Source organism: Poecilia latipinna, unplaced genomic scaffold, assembly GCF_001443285.1.
Source record: "Poecilia latipinna isolate Pla-1442-1.1 unplaced genomic scaffold, P_latipinna-1.0 Scaffold13, whole genome shotgun sequence".
NCBI classification, from domain to species: domain Eukaryota; kingdom Metazoa; phylum Chordata; class Actinopteri; order Cyprinodontiformes; family Poeciliidae; genus Poecilia; species Poecilia latipinna.
This window is the reverse complement of record NW_015112629.1, coordinates 655,491-677,973: the sequence shown is the minus strand read 5'-3', so window position 1 is coordinate 677,973 and position 22,483 is coordinate 655,491. Positions and strand designations below refer to the sequence as shown.

Sequence of the window (22,483 nt, the reverse complement as noted above, 5' to 3'; positions counted from 1 at the left end):
GACAGCAACTAGAGATTACAGGAAAGATCACAGGTTTGGTAGCAGCAGTCCTGACTGACTGACTTGAAGTTGATGTGGAGTTGCAGGAAACTGAGGGACTTGAAACAAATGGCTAAACAAACAAATATTGCAGAGTGAACACAGACGCCTTCTCATCAGAATACATAAAAAAAAAAAAAACATTCCACTACATCACATTAGGTGTGTATGAGGATGTTCTTATAAAGCTTATATGTCTAAATGTCTCTTAATTTCCATCCATTTATCTGACATACATCTTGCCTGATAACAATGGTTTGTGTGTAGGATAAAATGGCAATACATTTAAACACTTAAAGATAAAATAAGCTCTATTTTTATAAATGTCCACCTGCCGTCTAAAAACAGGTTTTGCCTGCGTTATAGGTCAGTCCGTTGGTGAGTTTAAAATTGCAAAGGAAAATACCAGCCTACACGTATGACCTTGACTTAAACAGTTCTGTATAATTCCATGTTTCTTCTCCTCAGCGGGACACCAAGAAAGATACATGTAAATGATAGATGACTTGTCATTCATCACTGTCATCACCTTGACATGCAGGAGGAAATAACAACCCAGTCGGGGTGGGTCACTTCCTGTGTGCTGCTATTCTCTTCAACTCAAGTCATTTACGTGGCCTTGCAGAATGTCAAATTCTGTGAACACTTTGTTTTCATGGTTGGAAACTTGTAATCATCAGTCACCTCCGCAAACTCTATGTGCACAACCTGATTTACAAGGTTTGAATGACACTGAAAGATTCAAGCGTCAGTCAATTTAAGGCATATTTAAATTCACCATTGGAAACCCCAATGGTTTCTATGTTTGTAATGGTTAACTTTTAAGCAATCATTTAGCATCATGTTGCATCCCTTCAATAACATAACCCATTTATTACTTGTGCATTTTACTTGAAGAGAAGTATTTTAAAATACATTGCATTTGTTCCATTTCAGATCCAAAAAAGTTTTCTTATTGACCTTGTAAAACATCTTAAGGATAAATAAGATTTCCCACAATAACATTCAGCTGCTCTAGAGGGAAATTCAATGGTATTGTATTGCATTACAGGAAGAATATCCAAGTGGATGGAATAAACACAACACAAATGCATATTTTTTTCAAAACTGTACAACCACAAAAAAGGAGTTTAAATTCAAAGTTTAAAAGTAGCTAAATATAACATATGCGTGAAATTTTCAAGTACGAAGGTGCATCATGTGATGCATTTAGATAAGTATTGTTCATAAAGAATGAATTACATCAGATGCCGCTAAAAACTATGGTTGCAAAACGTCTGAGTGTCAACAGAACTGCAGCAAAGACATGGTTTCCATAGCAAGTAAATAATTCTTCGCGCTGCATAGTCCAATAAATACAAAAATGTAGATATTTCAGATTTACTTAAGATAAATAATGTTTTTTCAGGGAAAAAGTTGAAAACACAGGAATGCGTAAGACTAGACCATAGCTCTTAATTGCCTCAAACAAATATACAGCTCTACAGGGCCTCCACGTTAAGTTACATTTATAAATATGAAATCTTTATGCACTGGTGTAAAACTAATTATCAGAGGCTGCATATTACAGAATATTTGTTGACATAGAGAAAACTCAACATATTATCTGTATCCATTAAGCCGAAGCAAAGCTGACACTTTGTTCAACAATACATTTCGGTGGCTACATTTGGCTGAGAATCTGAGTGCTTTGCAGTGCCAAAGAAGAATATTTGTCAGATGCTGAGTCATGCCCAGCTTTGCTTTTAAGCAATCACTTACTTACTGACAAATGACAAATAACATGTCTTGTTTATAATAATTTGCACTTTTAACTAGCAGAGAAAGAGAGGCATACGTACCTTTGATTGAAGCTGTTCTCCTTCCTATGACAGTGCAGTGTAACAACCCTATGACCCTCGCTTCTGACATCCTGACTGACTGTCCACATAACTGGGTTACTGGCTCGAGCTCCCAGGAACACCACTCCATCCTTCATCTTGACTCTGAAACACACAAATTACTGGCTGATGAAAAAGAAGACAATGTGCTAGAATATTACATAAAATGTCATCAGAAACAAGTTCTCTGCAGTATTTTATACTTTTTTTTAACCAGTACTCTACTCCTCACTGTAAGACATCTACACGAAAAGGTCTTAAAAGTTTTTGATACATGCTGTATGCTGCTAGACCACTGCAAGGCCATAAAATGTTTCTAATATACCCATTTAAGCCAACAGAAGAAAGCTGGTAGCTCTTTCAGGAATCCAGCACACGTCCTGTATTCTTCAAGCTCTCCTGAAGAGTCTCAGCTCTCCAAAATTAGACTGACACTTTTGAATAATTAAAACTGGAATCCAAAAGAAAATGTACTGCTTGCAGCCACTTGTGAAAGGTTACATTTGAGCTGTAGAATAAAAAACAGTTCCGTCATATGGGTGTGGGCATAAAACGTCCCGTGACTTATAAATCACCATAGGGTCACTTATAGAATGCCATGTATGACATTTTGTTGGATGTCTTCCAATTTTGTTGAAGATCTTGATATTGTCTTATGGTGATCATGCTCTGGTTTTGCCCCATCTTTTCTATACTGGTGCTACAGTCCATCATAGTGTTAAGGTAGAAAGCCAGCTGCTTTATCCATAGTGTTGATGGTTGCTGGGCAATTACTAGTTCACTTGGTGACTCAGAGGTACAACAGGTCAGGTCTAATTCAACCTCCTTGACACCAACATCCTGTTACAAGACATACACAGACAGACATGAGGTATGCATGTCTCTGAGTTTTCTGCAAAGGTCAAAAGTCTGGATCTTCTCTCAGTATTTTTTTTTCATTTAAATAAAAATGTTTAGTTTTTCAGCTCTGTCACTGTCGAACTTTATGTTCAAAGTAAAGATTCCGAGGTACCCATTTCTGCCAGGAGTAACATTGACAAGTGAATAAATAAAGGAAAGGCTGCAGGAAGCACACGCACATTTGTGGAGGGTAAACTTTAAAGTGATCATGATGCATTACAGTCAATAGTTTTACCTCAGCCCCTGAAAGTGGAAAAATGCCTCCTGTAGATCTAATGACAAGAGAACCCTCAAAGTCTCAAGCCTCCTTTGGAATGCCGAAGCATGACTAAGCCTATAAACCTTTTTTTTTATTAACAGTTATGAAATATAACAGAAAAAAAAAAGATGAATCATTAGCTGTGTAAAATAGGATTCAGGATTAGCAAGCTTAAACCAATTAGGAATCATTTTGTAGTCAGAAACATTTTGTATATACTTCACTATACCTTCAACCTGAGAGTAATGCAATGGCAGAAAGGTAATTGTCTTCCTGCACCTGGGGTTTGTAAAGCACTTCAATTTCTGCACCACCTGCCCAAGTCTTTTTTATCCTGCTATCATTTCCATTATTCATGGTCACAGTATGTGGGCGGATATACAAATGCTGTAAAAAGTATGACCTGCTTCCTTTTCTGTTTACTGGTATAGCTCTCCTCATCTTCTGTTGTCACATTAAATTATCATAAAGTACAAGAGTGGCTTTTGCTTTTTAGTTTGCCTTCACAACTTCCTCAAACTCTAAAACATCCATACCAATTTATGTGGGCAAGATAGAAGACAAAACCTGGTCCAAAACAAAGAACAAAAAAAGCTTAGAGCCTTTTCATCTAACTCCATTATGAATATTGGCTCTACTTCATTTTGGATCTGCTAAATACTATAAAAAGATGAATACAAAAGCTGTCCTGGGTAGATAATGACATGACAGTCCATGCAGCGGTGGAATACAGTCATTACCTTGTCTAAGTTCAACCAGTCACCTTTGATCTTATCCAATCTCTGCAACAGTAATAACTGTCCTTGTGGTTGCTGCTCCTTAGAATGAGAGTAAAAGGGCATTGGTGTGGAAACTGAACATAGTTTCCACACCAAAACTGATTGCTCTTTTGCTCACTGTTTTCAGGTTGTCACCTTATCCAAAGCACATAAATGACTGCAATCATATGACAACATTCAAACTGGCAAACAGGGAGCCAGGAAGACCGTCTTCCAATTGAGGCTGGTTGCAAATGCCACAATAGTGTAGCAAGAACATGGAAAAAAGGGGTTATTTTTCCTAGCTTTACACAGGAGATGCACTCTGTTGGCATTATCACTCAATGGTGCCACGGCAAAAATCACAATACACTACAATATCTGTTGACATTTTTCCCTATTCATCAGAAGACCAAATAAAAAAACAATCATAGTGGCTTGTAGAATTCCAAGACTGTAAAATGTTTTAGTCTTAAGTAACCAAGCACATTGCTACAAAAGATTTGCTACATTTTAAGTAGAAAAAAAAAAAGGATATCTATTGGTGCCACATGCTGTCTGTGGTTTACTATAAGCAAATCCATGGGCTCAAATAAGCATTAAGTTTCATATTTAAGATTTGAAGTGCTTGTTACAGGTCAGGGGCATTCCTAGTCCGTTTGGTCCATCCATATCAAAAACTATTACTATTGCCATTTTCAGAATTAATTCTGAAATCTGTTTTTACAGGTATTTTACTTGACACAGTTACATTATTACCACAATACATTTTACATTATTAAAACTGCAACGTTATTAAGGATGGTCTAAAGAAAAGAATTGGCTAAAATATCTTCACTTGTCAAACATTATATGGCTAGTTTTATTAAGTAGAAATAGAGCAGGCATATTTCATTCATTGTGTTGTTTTATATAGAGTTTTAAAGTCAATTTCAGTATTGTCTTCTATTAACTCATTACTTTAAAACTAAGGCAATCTGGACGTAATCCTGCTAAATTCAATAAACACACTGTGAAAAGGACAAAACAATTTCCTTGATTTTTAGGGATGTGTGGCAAATGTAGGTAATGCTAAACCTAGCTAACCAGGAACAATAAGCTAAGTTCCAGTTTCTGTGTCATATTTCTTTTTTTCTTGCTCTACTGCAAGAAAAGAAGAATGCATTAGCTACATTGAGATAATTCCTTTTTTTCCCCTGCCAATGCCTGTCTCTATCCGTCAATGTGTAAGAGACAGGCTCAACGTATAGGTCGCCAGTTCATTACAGGGCACTAGTTTAGATAATGTTTTGTGATTATACGTGGCATTTCAGAATAAATTTGCATTTAATCAGTTACTTAAATACATAGATGAATTGACCCACAATGAGATTTAATGAAGCAGTTTTGAAATGCATGATTGGGTTCTCCCTCCATTCCTTTCTATCCCTCATGCAGTGCATCACATGAACATTGCAGCATGTGACTATATTGAGCAGTGGGTCTAAATTAACTAACGACAAGTCATGATTGAGATTGGTTTGGTTAATGTGATTTTTGGTAAGGGAGGGGAATCACTGGAGTTACGAGAGGCAACAATAAGAGAAAGCAATTTGAAAGAAGGCTCACTTTCACGTGCATCAGCACATAAAGCTGCCTCATTAATCCTGTGAAAACCTCTATCTGTAAAATGAGTATTTACAGATGACAGAAAAGGCCATTTCAAACTCCCCCTGTTATAGACTTGATTAACTTCTAGGAAAAACACCGGCAGAGGAACAAAACAACACTCCCTCCGTTCCGAGCTCCCTTATGAATGTTGAAATGTTCTTAGTTTGTTGATATATTTAAAATGAGGAATGTAATGATGTCCGTTATGTTGAGCAATTTGAGCAACATGGCTGTGATATTAGGTTTTGAGAGTCCAAGGCAACGTCTGACACAAAAACAAATCTTTGTTACAGATTGATAGTGTGGGACCCAAGCGCCAGTATGTTGATTGAAAGTTCAGGAAGACATGGAGAATCTTTATGAATCTGAGGTACAAAACATTAAAAAATAAGCAGGGCAACTTAACCACATGCATGCCCATGGTAGAAATCAGAGATGGATTTGAGCAGTGGCTGAGAACTCACATATACTGATCATGTCCTCATCATGGCGTTTGCTAGAGGGGAGAGGAGATTTATTTGGAAGCAAGTAAACAATTTGTCCTCAATGTCCATTTGGTAGAAGTAGGAAAAATTGGCAAGCATAAGGATTTGAGTGCATTTGAAAGGGGCCAAATTGTGATTGCAAGACAATTGGGTCAAACAATCTCCAAGACTGTTTAGTACCTGTTTGTTGTTTCTGCAGCAGTCAGGGAGTGATTGATCCAAAGTTGCCCAACAAAAGGAGCAAAGATGAATAAACAACAGAGTTATTTATTAAGGTTCATTGTGGTATGTAGGTGCTGATATAGGTGCCCCAAATGGGCTGATCTCACAATCAGACTGAATGGCTCATACTGTTAAAAAACTTCATGCTGATCCCGATAAAAAAAAAAAAAGGTGTTTGGTCGGTATGGAGCAGGAAAGCTGCAGAGTAGTCAGGTTGCTAATGTTAAGATGCAATTATTGAGATTGATCAGAATATTTCTCTAGACAGTATCTTTATATTTGAAATCTTTGCAAGTCCTTATACATTGTCACACAGTCTGAAAGTTGACAGATTAAAAACAGTATAACTGATAGTGTGTCAATAACAACTTGATTGCTTTGCTAAATAAAAACCTGAGGAATAAAAACCTCCCCTGGAGGGGGATAACAATGATAATTGAACTAACATTTGGCTAGAAAAAAAATAAATGTCAAGCGTATTAAAACCAAAACCGCAAGTTAAGTTAATGACAACCTTATGAGAGATCAATGTGTCATCCTGTGGACACAGTGGATATCCACACCAATATTCCTGGCTGTCAAGCCTTAAATTTATAGGATGTTTCAAATGGCAGGTGTGTGACAGGCACATAATCTAGCACTGCCATCCGGTGAATAATTGCTAAAACCGCTGAACAAGACATGCAAAGACGTTGACAGATGCAGATCATTACCCTACAGTAAAGACTGCATCACATCCATTCTGTGTTCATTTTCACAGTAGAAGTAGGTATTATTGTTTGCTACTGTCCACCCAAATTGCTATTTTCAACTCGATCCATTTTCAAATTAGCATTGAATAAAGAGGGAGATCAAAAGAAAGTGAATCCTTTCAAAACACTGAAATAAAATCATTGCTTTGATGAATTGATGATTGTGTAGTGACAAAGAAAATGCAGATGTGTTTATCAGGTAAAGCATATCGGTGGGAAATAAAATGAACTGTTGGTTTTTGAGCTCGTCTGAGAAAATATCCCGTCTTGGTTTGTTTTTTTGTTTTTTTTTTGGGAAAAAGAAGTGTAAAGGTCTTCATAGTCAGCTCCAGGGTGGAAGAATAGCTTGAAGTTAGAGGTGTGTGGGCAGAAAGACAAACCAGCAGAGTGGATCAGATAAGACAGGTATTCCGTCACGCGGATGAAAAGGGACAGATGATGGCGAAACATTTGAAGAAGGGGAAGATTTTTGATAAAATATTTTATTGGATAAGTGGTTCGAATAAAAAAAAAAAAAACATGTTTCCCAAACGTTACTGCAGCATTCTTAGAAAACATGCTGTCTATGCTTTTAGTATATTTTAGTTAACAGAAGAAACATCAAATCCACCTTTCATCAAAATTTCATTGAAAATACAGAGCAAACACAATGTTTTTATCTAAACTACATGGAAATTTGGTTAAAAACACAAAAACTGAAACGGTATCTTAATAATTACGTTTACTGATTTGTAAATGTGGTTAAAATTTGAGTACACCAATGTAAACCAATCCTCACATTCAATAGAAATAAACATTTAAATATATACTGCCCAAAAAAATAAAGGGAACATTTCACTTTAATTTTGTGTGTGGCTCCAAATCCAGGCCTCCATTGGTTAATAAATTTGATTTCCATTGATGATTTTTGTGTGATTTTGTTGTCAGCACATTCAACTTTGTACAGAACAAAGTATTCAATGAGAATATTTCATTGATTCAGATCTAGGATGTGTTATTTGAGTGTTCCCTTTATTTTTTTTGAGCAGTGTATTTTCATAGGCATAAATAACAAGGACAAGCACATTTGAAAAGCTATGCAAATAATGTCCATGGCACAAAAAAACAAAAAAAAACAAAACACAAAAAATTAATATAACCAAAGACCAAGAGGAAAAAATATGTTCACTATATTGCAGACTAGTTAGCAAAGATAATGTACTTGCAGTGCACTGCCCTGCTAAAGCACCACTTAAAACCTCTTTATTGTGATTTTATGTAATAGACAAACACAAAGAAGCACATACCTGTGAGGTGGAAGGAAAATGAGAGGTGGCCTTCAGAATCTCTGCAAAGTGTGGCATGCTTTTGTACACAGCCTCTTTTTATAGTGGTAATGCATTTTGTTATTATTATAAATACCACTATTCTATAAAATATTAGAGGTTTGTTAGAGAACAATGCTGCGCAAATAGCATCATGAATACCAAGGACTGCAGACAGTAACCCAGGAGTAATGTTATAAGAAACGTTACCAGGGCTAGATTATAAAATTAATTTCCAAGCTGTGAATATCTCACTCTCCATGAAATGATCTGGTGATGTAAATAATATGGCAGAAATGCCCTGCTGAAAGGGCTACATTCAGTTATGCAATTCACATCAGCTTGTGAAGTATTGCTTTCAAATGAATACTTCCTGCATAACCTAATAAATAAATGAAACAAATAAATAAATAAAGAAGCTGTACTGTGAATAAGTCAACACAAATCAATGGTTGTGTTCTAGTCAATTCTTACTCTAATTACCATACATACTCCAGACAACCAGCTAACAGAATAGTTTCTTTTAATAAGAACTTGGAAAAATAAACCCTTAGCTCCAAATGAAGCTACACAATACCCCAAAATGATCAAAAACCTAAATATGGGGAAATGCCACTAATTCCCAATGTTAAATGTTTCCCCAAAATAAAATGAAGCCGATTAGGCACTTTTCCTTTTCAATCCCTTATGTTTTACTCACTTTAACTTTGCTTTTTTTCATGAAAAAAACCTTGTTTTTAAACGTAGTTTTACTATAACCAGAATGTAACTTTTGTCCCTAACAGAACTCCATACTTTTACCGAAAATTTACAGAAAACACAATATCACGCATGGGCCCATACTCCCTCTCTCGCTCACACACACTGTCGGGTACCGGTTCAAATTTCCGTTGCCGGCCTGATGAAGCTAGGGTGCGATGTCGCTACGACAATCCTCTTCTCCCAGTTTAAACAATAAAACAAACTCAGACCTGCTCGCTCAGCCGACGTCCTCTCCGTCAAGGATGCTTTGCGAGTCCAACTTCTTTTAGCACAACTCCGCCACACGAGTTACAGAACAACTCATCAGTCGCGCTGGAGCCAGCGACTCCATGTTGACACGTTCCTCTCCCCATTTCGGATCAGCCGCAGTTTTCCTCCGTGCTTCTCACTACAAAACACTTCGGCAGGTATCCTACACACCGTGTGCAGGTTTACTTGTGCAGAACATGCACGAAAAAGTCCAGTTCCTTCTCCCACCTCAACCTCTGCAGGCATTAGCAGCGGTCTCCATTAGCTTCCTCCTTGTCTTCTCCCGCGTTCTTCCACCTTCTTCTTCCCATCATGCCATTGTCCTGTTTTGGGTTTTTTTTCCACTCTGTTGAGTTCACTTGTCCCTCGTTAACCTAAACTGCTTTCACAGATAGGAGATTCAATACAGTCTTTAAACTAATAAAATAATTGATCAAACAAGAATACACTTCTGCAAGTACACAAGTCGCCTCCAGAAAAGCTTTGGCTTTCTGCTTTTTCCATTATTTCTCACGTTTCTCATTTATATTTTTAATATACCTAAAACCAAGCTTGTAAATATTTTGCAATGTGTAAGAGACAGGCCTTAAGTACATGGTTTTTAAACAGGGGCTACATAATATTTCTGAAATAATTTTATATAGGCTACCCCTCCTCCTTAAATTGTTTAACTGGAGAGTAAACCAAATTGCATTGGGCTTGTTTTGCAGGCCCATGCTCCTTAATTGACAAACACACGCGACCAAATCCTGTTATAAAATAAGCACAGAAACTGTTTAGAATAACAAACAGGTTTTCTTGTCTTCCCTCTCCCTCTCTTTGCTCCCCTCATTCATAAACAAAACCATTCCCATTACCTTTGGGAAAATTAAATGAAATACTAGCCACTGACACATGAACCCCAGCTGGGATCTGGACCAGTAAATTAGGAATGTGAAGCAGGGCGGGCGGGCGAGGAGGTGCCCTGAGTCAATTAGCTGGTCGGTGAAGTGTTTCTAGGGGTGAGTGAACCACCGGCAGATGTGGTGATAAAGAGGGAGTTAATTCAATTAATGAATTTGATGCTGCTCCAGCCATTATCAGAGCCAGTAAGGAGTGCTGGTGCGGAGCAAAAGCTGCAAACACAAAACAAGATTAACACTGTCTGATAAGAAGGGTTCGCCAGGCAAAGCTCATCTCTATGCACACAATGTACTGGGCCTCTCCTTGTGTCACTCCTTTGTCTCACTTTCAGCACATCTCAACTCCTATCTCCATCTGATTGTCTATCGTCCCCCTTTGAAACAATTAGCTTTTCTCCCTCTTTCAACTAACCTATCCTCCATCGGTGCTCTGTGCTAGATTCATTAATTTATTCATAAAAAGCAATCAAGATATCCTACACGCTGTTAGTCATGCTAATTTGTTTCATTTAATTTAACTTACTTCAGTGAGTAAACTTTCATCATGTAATTTAAAGGTCTACTGACTGAAACATCTTAATTAAATAAAGTGCCTACAAGTAACTGTAAGTTTGTTGCAACTCTTGATCAGTTCAAATTTACGAGCTGGGCTAAGTATAGAGTTGTTCAAATGTATAATAAATAAAACGTTATTCATCCCAATTATTGACAACATATTACACATATTTCTTTTAAAGAGCAAAGAAGGAGTAAGGCACGATAAAATATGTTGTACATGCAGCAAATATGTCTATCTTACCACTTCTAGTCTGCACCCAGAAATACAGTCCCATATTCAAAGCCATAGTTTGAAGGGTTGTTAGAAATGATGGAAGAAACTTTATAAAAGTTTCAGTCCAGAGAAGCAAATAAAAAAAAAAGATGGGTGAATGAATTATAGTCTTATAAACTAAACTAAAAGCCACATTTTAGTTTTTAAAGGACTTGAAGGAGCCAAATTAAAAACTGTGGAGTCACCGGCAATGATCTGTGGACAAGAGATGTCCTCAAAATAAGCAATGATTTCCACTGAAGAAATCACTTAATTATTTTTATTCCAGTTCTTTATTTCATCTGTGCTTACGAGAAGTTTCAAAACAAGTGCACCCCCTACGAAGCTGACAGAAAAACTCTTGGTGAAACACTGGTTCAACTGAGTTGGACACTGTGTAATGGAGTTCATACAATAAGATAAAAGAATAAGAAAAAAAAAAACTCTGTACTGAATGTTTTTGCAACCTCTCCTCCCTTAATGCGCACCCTCTAATTTTATCTGGAGGCTGTTCAGTAAAGCTGTGTTAAATTGGCTTAGCTCTGAATTTTAACCTTTTGAAATGCTAACTTCACTTCACTTTGGAAAAAGAAGAGGGAGGGGGAATCTATCACTGGTATAGATCAATATCTGTATTATCAAGACAATAGAGGAAATGTGTCTGTTTTGAGAATATCAGAGTTGAGAAGAGCTTAAATGTTCTTCTGAAAAGGGACAGGTGTAAAAAAAAAAAAGGGATTTCTACTAAGTGTTACATAGTTATACCTGAAGTGGATTGATTTCAGTTCTTTGAAATGTGGTCGATGCTGACTGTCACCAAACAAGAGACACAATTACAATCAGGTGGCCATACAAGCCAATGTACTTTACAATAAAATGCTTTGACAATTTACTTTGGGACTACTGGGAGAGAAAAAATATTGATAGTTTCAGGCGTTCTAGGCATTGTTTGATGCCTCAAAAGAGCAATTTGGTGTCTCATCTCTGGTAAGAATAAACATCTCTCTCACATTGTTCATCTTCTCTTTGGCTGGGAGAATGACTGACATGTGGAGTCTAGATGCCAGCACTGGAAAATCCTTGGCATCATTTAAAAAAAGAAGCGATATAAAGCAAATGTCAGAGGGAGAACAGTAGACTTCAAAGGGGAAAAAAAAGTTGGGTAATGTGACTTGTCATCTAACGACATTGACAAATTCATGATAGGTCAAGAGCGACTCCCATATCCTGCAGAGCCTAAAGGGAAGATTTATGTTAACATGGCTTTGACTCAGCCTTTGATCGTGTCAAAAAACCCCTGATCTTATAAAGTTTAGTAATATTTGCTGATCTTATTTAAGCTTTAGTTCTAAGAATTTCCTCATTTCCCATCGAAGAAATAGCAAACTAGAAGATAATTCTAAGGTCTGAAAAATGTTTAAGGTATTGATGTATTTTTATTCAAACTAATACATTTCAAGTCACCAGGATGAAATCAGGGGATCCAATCATTTCTATGGTCACACTTGTATAAAATCCTCCACCTGGGCATGCAGGCTGCTTCTACAAACATTTGTAAAATAATGTAAAAATAATGCTTGCTCTCAGGAGGCCAGTGAATTTCATCATAGTATCATGACAGACTGCCATCTGCGCAAAAAGTATGGTGGTGAAATTGCCTCGCTTCTAAATATTAATCACAACATTTTGGTTTAATATGACAAAGTGGATGGGATTGGAGATAACAGCCACTTATCCATGAAGGCCATATAAAATCCCACAGTGGTGTCAGCGGATCCTGAGGCCAAAACAGTAGAGGTTACCAACTCTCTCAAGAGTCAGACGTTACAAACCTTCAGCCTTCTTACAGGATTCAGATTATCTTAAGAGCAGTACATGGAGAGCTTCATTGGTTAGATTTCCAGGGACATATAATTGTATCTGAGCTTTACTTCAGCTAGTTCAATACCTTAAGCCAAGTTGCTAAAAATCCAATTCAATTAGATATGTTCCATTAAGATTATTTTAAAATCCCTACAATGTTTCTTGAACAACTGCATCATCACTGTCAACACCACAGGGAAGAATTAAGAAAATGTATTTTTTTGTTTTTGCAAGCAGATAGAAGGCCACACTACTTGCAAATGATGGAATTATCTTAAGGTTTTGTAGAATGTGGCATTTACTGATTTTTCTGGTTGGACTATGAAAAGAAAACAAATAAGATGGAAAGTATTAACACTCATTCTAGATACCACTGAGCTGTTGTCAACGCCCAGCAGTATCTAAGCTTGTTGGGACACAAAGCTGAACTATATGTTTATTTCTTCATTGCACTTTTAAAAACTTTAAATATTGTGATGCTATGTAAATCTATTTGTTATTGGGGAAAAAACACATTTTCCCCCAATAATCTGTAACAAATTCTTTCGTAAGATAAAGTGCCTTATTTGGCATGTCAAACATTTTTTCTCAGGGTCAAAATATACTTGAGCCAAAATCTTCATAATTTATATCAAATACAAAAAAAAAATAAAAATACTGCAACTCTCTGAATAAAAATGGGTTATATGTGGACTTGAATATTACAGCGATCTCTGTGTGTACCGACTGTGTACTTAAAGCAAAGCCAAGGGAATGATGACACCAAGGGGTGTGACAGTGCAATATCCAATGCTGCATAAAGAGAGTCACCTCCAGTACATCACAGCTTGACTCTCATTACAATGTAATATTCCAAATGTAAAATTCAAGAACATTACTAGTCTGGCGCACAGACATGTTGGACATTTCAATCCTCAATTGAGTCACTGGATTTGTGGATCAAGCACGGGATTTTGGATGAGAACTCATTTGAAAACTATGTCATGATGGTTTTTCGTTCTTATTTTTCTTGTTTAGCAGGAACGCATTCCAATCAGGGTGGCAAAAACTTCCAATTTCCAATTTGCTCTAATGCTGGATTTCAGGAACCAGCTACTACTGCTGCTGTGCTGTAGATTACAGTTGAAGGAATGAGGTCATGTTGTATCAGACAGAAGCCTGATCCCTATGGCTGCTATTTGAAAGGAAGCCTAGCCAGTTAAACGCAGGATGCAAACACACACAGTCAGTGCTTCCAGTAAAACCTACTTGACACAAGGTTGGATCCAGGGGATAAAAATTAGACTTTGCATTTGCTCTGTGGGGTTGGATGGATGATCCTGGACTGATCCAATATTTGGAGGGATGCAGAAGAGGCCAAGCAGTATAATCTCAGGATATAGCATGGCAGATTATTGCAAGTTGGTAAACCTGATGTCGAACGGGTTACACAGATTAACTCTGACGCTGCTGTTGGTGATTAGTTTGTTACAATTTGTGCAGTTCCTGTATTGGTCTAAATTGCACATTTACCTCAAAAGGCTTCACAGTCTGTTTTGTTTTCACACAGAAGACTTCAACAAGAAAACTCATGGAAGCAACAAGGCAATTTAGACACAAACTTCATAAATTGGTTCGTAGAGCAACTTTTCCCACTGGACTGGTTGATAAATGCACTTTCTAGAGCTTTAAAACACGTATCAATCTACAACATCTTGGTATTTAAGTCCTGTTTAGATTGGTTTCATGAAATTTGAAATTTATATCATGGTAAATGTACCTGATTTAGAAGATTTTAATATTCTTTCTTTCTACCTTTTGAAACACTCTTTCCTGTCCGCTTGCAGATCTCCGTTTACATAGAAATTGATCTGATGCACAGTACTGGATATATATTTGCCAGTGTCTAAAAGGAATAAAAGGAATGTTTTCCACCAAACTGAACAGCGGTTTTGGCAAAGTTAGTTTGTAAAACAAAAAAAAACAAAAAAAATAGTGCTTTTCCCTTGTTTATGGTGTGCTTTTTTTGTATGTATTCATATTTGCATGTATGTATGCATATATCTATGCATGTATGTATATACGCATAAAAAAAACTGAGCAAAATGTGTCCACTGCTTGATAACTTTCAGTTCATTTGCTTTACTGTCAGAGAAATGAAACATTTATGCATCAAATAGAGTAACAACACAATAACCATAACTGTTGTGTATATACAAATTACACTCATCTGAAACCATTACTTAAACAATTAATCTTTGTGTACGCTAAAGCTTTTTAATCACAGTCTTTACAAATGGCTGACTATTCGTTATTCCCTCTAATTAGATCATAAATTGTATGAGCACATTGCTGTACCAGGTTTGACACATACAAACAAAAACATTAATAGACCAATGGCGTGGACGGCATAAACAGCAAGAGCTAAAGCAGTTGAGAAGAGACTAATTGCTTTCTTGTACCTTATTCCCAAACTCACAGAGGTGTTAAAGCTGCCATTGTGTGGTTTTTCAATGGCAGGAATTGAAAAATAGGTACAGTAGGTTTTCCAGCTTCACCAAGGTTGAGGGCAGTCATTGTACGTGATGAAACAGATAGCTGGCTAGGTACTGAACTCAGAGTGCTGTGAGAGTCTAAATGTCACTTGTTGTTGTATTTGGCAGTATTGTGACATTTCTGTGTTGCTCCGGGAGGCAAGTTGATTGCAGCAGTAGCAAAAGTGAGAATAAAGACGACGGCCACCATGCAAATCCAACAATGCCCAACTGAAGGTTGACATTATTGTGACACTGAACATTTCGCAAACATCAGATAATTGGCTCTGTCAGAGAAAAAGCACACGACAACAAATAAATAAATTCCATCCTGATTTCATGTTACCCTTTCAGCAGGGAAGAAAATAAGCACATAATGCAGTTTATGCTATTGGGTAATAGAAGGTGAAATTGCTCTTACATCAATTCAAGTCTGATCTGGCATGTCAACTATTGTATAAGATCAGTATAAACTTTATTATTTGCACCAGTGCGCTTACTTGAATAGTAACTCTCAGCAGACTTCACATCATATAGGAGACAGGGAAAAGCTATCGGTGAGGTTTGCCAAGTGCAAATTTGTGTTTGTGCTAAAATTGTCATGGTAGTTGAGTGAATAGGTGTGGACAGGGAGGAAGAGACGTGATCTCTTTTAGCGCTTGTTTTATACCTTTTTCGGTTTGTTTTCAGAAAGCGGTATCAGCAGTGCAAGCAAAATAATCTAAATTGAAATCGTGTAAGGATTTACGGACCAAATTGTTTCTCAGAAGGTTTTTCAAAATGACGTTTTTATTTTATTTTTTTTTTTTACTTTTGGTACAAACAACAACAGAATTTTTAAAGTTCATGTTTTGCACTCCCGTTGATAAGGAAAAAAAAGGTTTTTTCCTCATCGCATCTTTCCCAAACTCATCTTTAAATTCCTAGGTGGAGTAGATACACAAACAGAAAAAATAATAAAATTGCATTGTTGTAAAACTGTAGAAAACAGAAAAAAGTAAACATTATATTACTAGAAATTTCAAAGAAATCCTAAGTATTTTCACAAATTTCGTAAAAAGAAGCCTGCTAAGAGTCTTCATTCAACACTCATGCAAGAACTGAAGTTCAAATGGCAAATACTAGTTCAAAGCACATTGGCAATATGATTAAGATGAGAACTTAAACTTCAACATTTGTTTACTTCTTGGATTCTTTGTGGGGTTTTTTTGTATGACAGTAGAGAGATAAATGTTAATTTTTAAAGGCTTGTTATGCATCTCAACCATTGGCATAGCAGAGAACAGATTTTGATCTATTTAATTCACAGTATAACTTGGTAACTATACAAAATCTAGCTCATCAACTGTTCTTAAAAATATATTTCACCAAAATAATGGGAGTTCATTGCCAATTATGACCCCTTTTTAACTGTCACAACCTTGAACAACAGTAACAAACGTACAGAAAATAACTTTGGCTTTTCAAGCAGTCTTAAAAGCCAGCATCGAGTGTGCTCTAGTAATATTGTGTTACCAGAATAAAAAACCGACTACCTCAAAGAAGTCATAGTTTTCAACTTTGGCTTAACCCCTCAGAGAAGATTTTCCATTTCTTAAAAAAAAGTTTTAGATCTGGTAGTAAAGTTAAAATAAACTATGAAGAAAGAATTACTGTTTGGACAAACATGTCACACTTCCCAGACGACGTTAAAATAAACTTAATGACATCTTTTTTGTGCAAACAACCGTGCAAGACAACATTATCCTTGCAAAACAGTTTCATCATGCACTGTTCATGGTGTTCATTTCAGAGGACGTGCCTGACATTACTGAATCCCAAGCTAGGATGTAATTTAAATAAAACCCAAGCTTTACACACACGCTGACAGAAGACATGGATTGTTTCTCTTGCTCTCTCTCTCTCTCTCCGTCAACGGGTAGATAAAATCCACAATGATTCCAGGTTTGATTCGAATCGCAGTGTGCTGGTCTCGCGTCATGGCCTCTTACTTTACCTTCACCTTTACTGAATCTTTAACGAAAAACCGCAAAGAAGAATGCGATACATAATTTTACACTTTTAAAGCAGCTGCTTTCAAAGTTAAATTTCAATTCCACAAAACAAATATTTGCCCACAGTGTGCGTGCTGTGACTTTCTCGCCGCTGCACTCTTGTCAGTGCTTACGAGCGTGAGAGGTGTTCTTCCACTTTGTTGTGTAAATAAGCTGCCACTTTCTCCGGCAATTTAAATGACTCCATGGCACGCTGTAATTGTCAGGAGAGATGAGATTCAAACAAACTAATCTCACAACTGATTGTTTCCACAGCTGTTGAAGGTTTCCAGCAACCCCGTCTTTCTCTTTCTCCTTCTCTTTCTCTCTGTCTTTTTCCACTTTTTATTCATTTTGGAGACATGAGTTTGTCTTTTTTTTTAATTTAAGGTTTTCTGCAGGAGTCTGACTCAAATATCTTAGATAGATGACAATGATGGTGGTAATAAACTTAAGTTTGTTCCTTGGATTTCATTATCCAGAAGGCAGCAAAGACAATCAAACAAAAATAAAAATATCCAGCAAGATATTTATACAGAGTAAGGTGTAACTACTACTGATATGTGCAAAAATAAAATTAATGTATGGTACATACACCGTTTACAACTGTGGTGTACAAAAAAATATACAACTGCAACATATTAATTACATAATAATTTCCCTCCACATCTGTAGTTCTTCTTTACACCTACATGCCTGAGCTGTTTCTTTGCCAGCTTTTATTTGCTCGCTTATACTATTAGACTCATTTTCATCTCTGAAATATCAGCTACTGTAATCAGATATTTTAATGGTGAATTCTTAACTTGAATTAGTTCTAACATATATTTTAATACACACATGTATAAATGTTTTAGTTGTTATGGACTACTGGATACTCATGTATTCATGTAGCCACATATCTATCCCTGTATCTATTCTTACTACTTCTTTTGACTAGATAGAGATATTCATTATAAGAAAAAAAATATAAACTGAGTATTCTGTCCTCCACACATTTCAACACATCCTCTGCAAAATTGATATAGAGACGTGTCGTGGACCACTGTGGGAATTTCAAGCTATGATGACATTAAGTAAGTTTATTAGAGTTTCACGATATCGCATTTTAAAATTGAAACAAAAATGTATTACACCAACTATTTTTACTGACAATGGATTAGCAACAATTATTCCCCTTGCTGCTGAAAAAAATCTATTTAATTATTACAGTAATAATAATGTTACCTCAAAACATTTGTTGTTGAGTCCCAGCAGTAATGTCTTTTAAATCACCTATTATTATTATTATTATTATTATTATTATTATTATTATTATTATTTTGTAAATGGGGAAAACAACTTTACTTAGGATAGGTGACCAGAAATGAGCACGGGAAGGGCAAAATAAATTACTTATTTTCCCATACAGTTGGTTTTAAACCTGTAAGATAAGAAGACATTCATTTATCTTGAATTTAACTAGAAACTGGCCCGTGCCAAGCAGAGACCTAACAACATTGCAGGCTTGGCCTTACCCTATCTATGGTTTTACTGTGAGGCATATAAAATATGAATTTCATTATCTGTGCCTTTCTGCAAAGATTAATCAGAATCATCAGTATTGCAAGATTGCAATATCTCACACAGATATCAGGACACAAAACATACATATAAATTCTCTTATCTTCCAAAAGATACTTGACCAAGCGCTGCAAATATCACCTAATTTGCTGGTGGATAAACAGAGCCCTGAGTCAAACGTCTGACCCAGCTGACCCCAAAATGGCATAAATAAGAGAAATTTCCCAAGTGTTTTGTATCCTTGGAAAAAGAAAGCATCATTATAATAGGTATTGTATTTCCATTTTTTGCAAGCACAATACCGGTTATTATCTGGCATTCTTTCTAACCCTTTTATTATGAAAAATGCTTTGTTCCTCCACCTTCTACTCAAATGAAGCACAATTTTCTAAATTAAAAATATAGCCATCTCTATACATTTAACAAAGTAAGACCCAATCACCGATTTGGACAAAAGCTTTATAGCTCATGTTACATTTGCTTTCCCAAGGTGCTTGGTAACATTGCAACTGACTAACTTTCTTCTCCACTACATGTTAGAAGTTCTTATCAACCAGTACCATGCCCTCAGCGTTGCTTTCACTTCACAGGGCTACCAACACCTCAACTGCCGGTGGATGTTTACACTGATCCCTTTATAAGAAGAATTCCCTTTGGGATGTTCTCTCTGTTTGCGTGTGTGTGTGTGTGTGTGTGTGTGTGTGTGTGTGTGTGTGTGTGTGGGTGTGTAAAGCTCCCTTGAGCCACAACACAGTCTGTCTGCATCAAGCTGTGGGGAGTGACAATGCTGGGTCTGTTCTCCCTGGCAGCAGTAAAACGCTGCTTGCCAGCGAAGGGGAGACCACTGATCATTCACACCTGAACTGACCTTATCAGGAGGAAAAATGTTAAAGGTAAAAAGCATGATATGTTTGTAGTTGGCGTTCTTTTTTATTAGAGACGAGATTAATAGATTTTGCTATGCCCTTTAAGACGGTGTCTCCCAAAAGTACGTATACCCCTTGCCGTTTCCCATACTTATCAAGTGCAACCACAATTTTGTAGGGAATTTGAAACAAAATTGTGAAATCAAAGGAAAAGTAACACATTGTTTTCCAATTTTGCAAAACAAAATGCGTGACGTGCTTTTGTCTTTAATCCCCTGTTACGTCCACCAAGGGCACAACATACTTGAGGACACGAGACAAAAGATGAGGGTTCAACAAAATATTTTATTCATAAATTCTCTTCACTTTGTTTTTCTTAATTCAGGTTCTTCTGCTTCTCTGTGAAGAAAATAATATTCAAACCCTCAAATCCCGTGTCCCAAAGAAACATGAAGAAAACAAAACCCCGAAAGTAGTAACAGAAAGGTGGACCTGGTGAGCCGATCAAACATAACAAAACGGTACAGCAGGGGGCCAACCCTATACAGGGCCGTCGAAGCCCCTACTCGTACCGGACTAAAACAAAAATAACCTAATGCAAAAGAAAGATCGAAAACAGGACACCAGGCCAAAATCACAACGAAAAAACAAACAAACAAAGGTTAACAAAGATACCGCATGGCAGGCTGGAACCCTCAGCTGCGGCCCACAGCAGCTGGTGGTGGTGGAGCGAGCGGGAGCAAGCGGGAGCGAGCGGAAGCAAGCGGAGAGGCGGAGCCCAGGCGGGAATGGAGGGGAGGCTCCCTACATGCCGAAAGCCAGCCTATTTATAGGCGGACCAACAGCACCACAAATTAACGTAATTAAATATCCAAAAAGAAATTATCCAAACTCCAAATTATATTTACAAAATGTCATTTAATCAAGGTCTATAAGAAAACAAAAAAAAGTAGACAAAAATCATAATGTGCCCAAAGCACATAACATCCCCGTACACTGATACCCAAAAATAAAATGCCAATGTAGCAAAATTTAGGGTGGATTAGGTTATAACTAAATATCCTATGCTTTTAACATATCATGGAGTGGTTTTCAATCACCAGTCAAAAATGGACAGAGTACATCACAAATGCAACAACAGTTGGGTTTTTATGGATACGTAAGGTGAAGACAGTCTTTGTTAGAAGACTCCAGTTTGGAGTTAAAAGCCATGGAGGGGAGATACTCAAAACTTGTGAAATAGGGCGTTCTGATCAGGTTAGACCAAAGCTCAACCTTTTGGGATACACTCAACAAAACCAACTATGAAATGGTTTGGATCAAAGCCCATTTCTCTTGTTGGAGAGTTGATTTTGCTACAAAATGCTTGGTCTCTACAAGAGAAAAGCTGGTAAAGTTTTCCCTTAAGGTTCTTGCAGTGAAAGGTGGTTCAAAAAGGTGTCAGTTGAATTTGCAATGGTTACATAACCATTTGAAACTTTCTATTGTACAATTATTCATTGATTGGTGTTGGTTTGTCAAACAAACTCATCATAAACAAACTGAAATTTGTGGTTGTAAAATTACCAAATGTGGAATGGTTGAAAGAATACTCATTTTGTGAGGGATTGTTTTTTATTTCAGTTTTTGTCAGGCGTCAACTAATTATTTTCTACATCTACGTTTAATGTGAAGGGATTTTTTTTTTTTGTCAATTTCCTGCTGCCACTTATTTTCCCAATTCATTTTCTCTGGAATTACATATTTTTAGTTTTATAATAAATGTTTTTGTTTCTACATATAATTTTCTCCCAGACAAATATTTATAATTTTTTTTTTATTAAAAAAGAAGGAAAAACTAAAAATATTTGGAAAAAAAGTACAACAAACAGGTTAAAAAAAAGAAGAGAGGAACAGCTTGCTTCCTAAAAGTGTCAAAACTGAATACATTTTCTTTACTCAGTTCAGCACTAAGCAGATATTTAATCATAAAGTCAAACTCACCCTATAATCATACTTTTGGGGAACTATTTTGAGTGATAAACACTAATGTGTACTCTCCAATTTGTTAAGTAGTTCTCAGCAGCACTTACAGAAAAAAATAGAAAACATGCAAGTTTTTTTTGTTTGTTTTTTAAAGACATGCTATGCTTGAGAGAGTCCGTCACCAAGCAAAATAAAGAAATAAAAGCAGCATGCTGACATCTCAGCTGGGCAATCTGTCAGCCAGTGTTTTAGTCCTTTTTTGCTTCCTGTTGCTCATCACTCCACATCTCTTTCAAGCCCTTGACAAAAAACAGCAGGAAGGAAATAGCTAAGACAAGGCTATGATTTTTTTTTTGACACATTAATTAGTAGGATACTTGCATTAGTAGACTGAGATGCAACATGAAAAGATGTTTGTTCCATGTTTTAGCCTTGCTCTTAGGAGTTTGGTGCCAATCTGTGTAAATAAAATGTGCACCTCTCCTGGAGTCACAATACAATCTGAAACGTTTCTTTTCACTCACACTTCCGAGTGTTCAAAGAATCATTTAAACCTACCAAGAAAACTTAGAAATTACTTTCTCAAATGTTATTTAAAGTTTGTCGCTTACATTTGTTTGCACGAATCTGTGGGTGAATCACCAAGCACAAGAAGTTCAGAGAAGTTTTTTGGTATGGTTGGTGATTGAGATGCAAAACAGGTAACA

The 22,483-nt window shown here is 36.6% G+C and overlaps 1 protein-coding gene across 1 annotated transcript in view; it reads right to left on the bottom strand.

Annotated features, from left to right (window-relative positions):
* The window catches only part of LOC106946665 (transmembrane protein 132C), a 179,787-nt gene that overhangs the window by 64,927 nt on the left and 92,377 nt on the right, over positions 1 to 22,483 (bottom strand). The window contains exon 4 of the mRNA XM_015031179.1: positions 1,881 to 2,024. Within this exon, the coding sequence (XP_014886665.1) occupies positions 1,881 to 2,024 (144 nt within the window). The remainder of the gene's footprint in view (positions 1 to 1,880; positions 2,025 to 22,483) is intronic.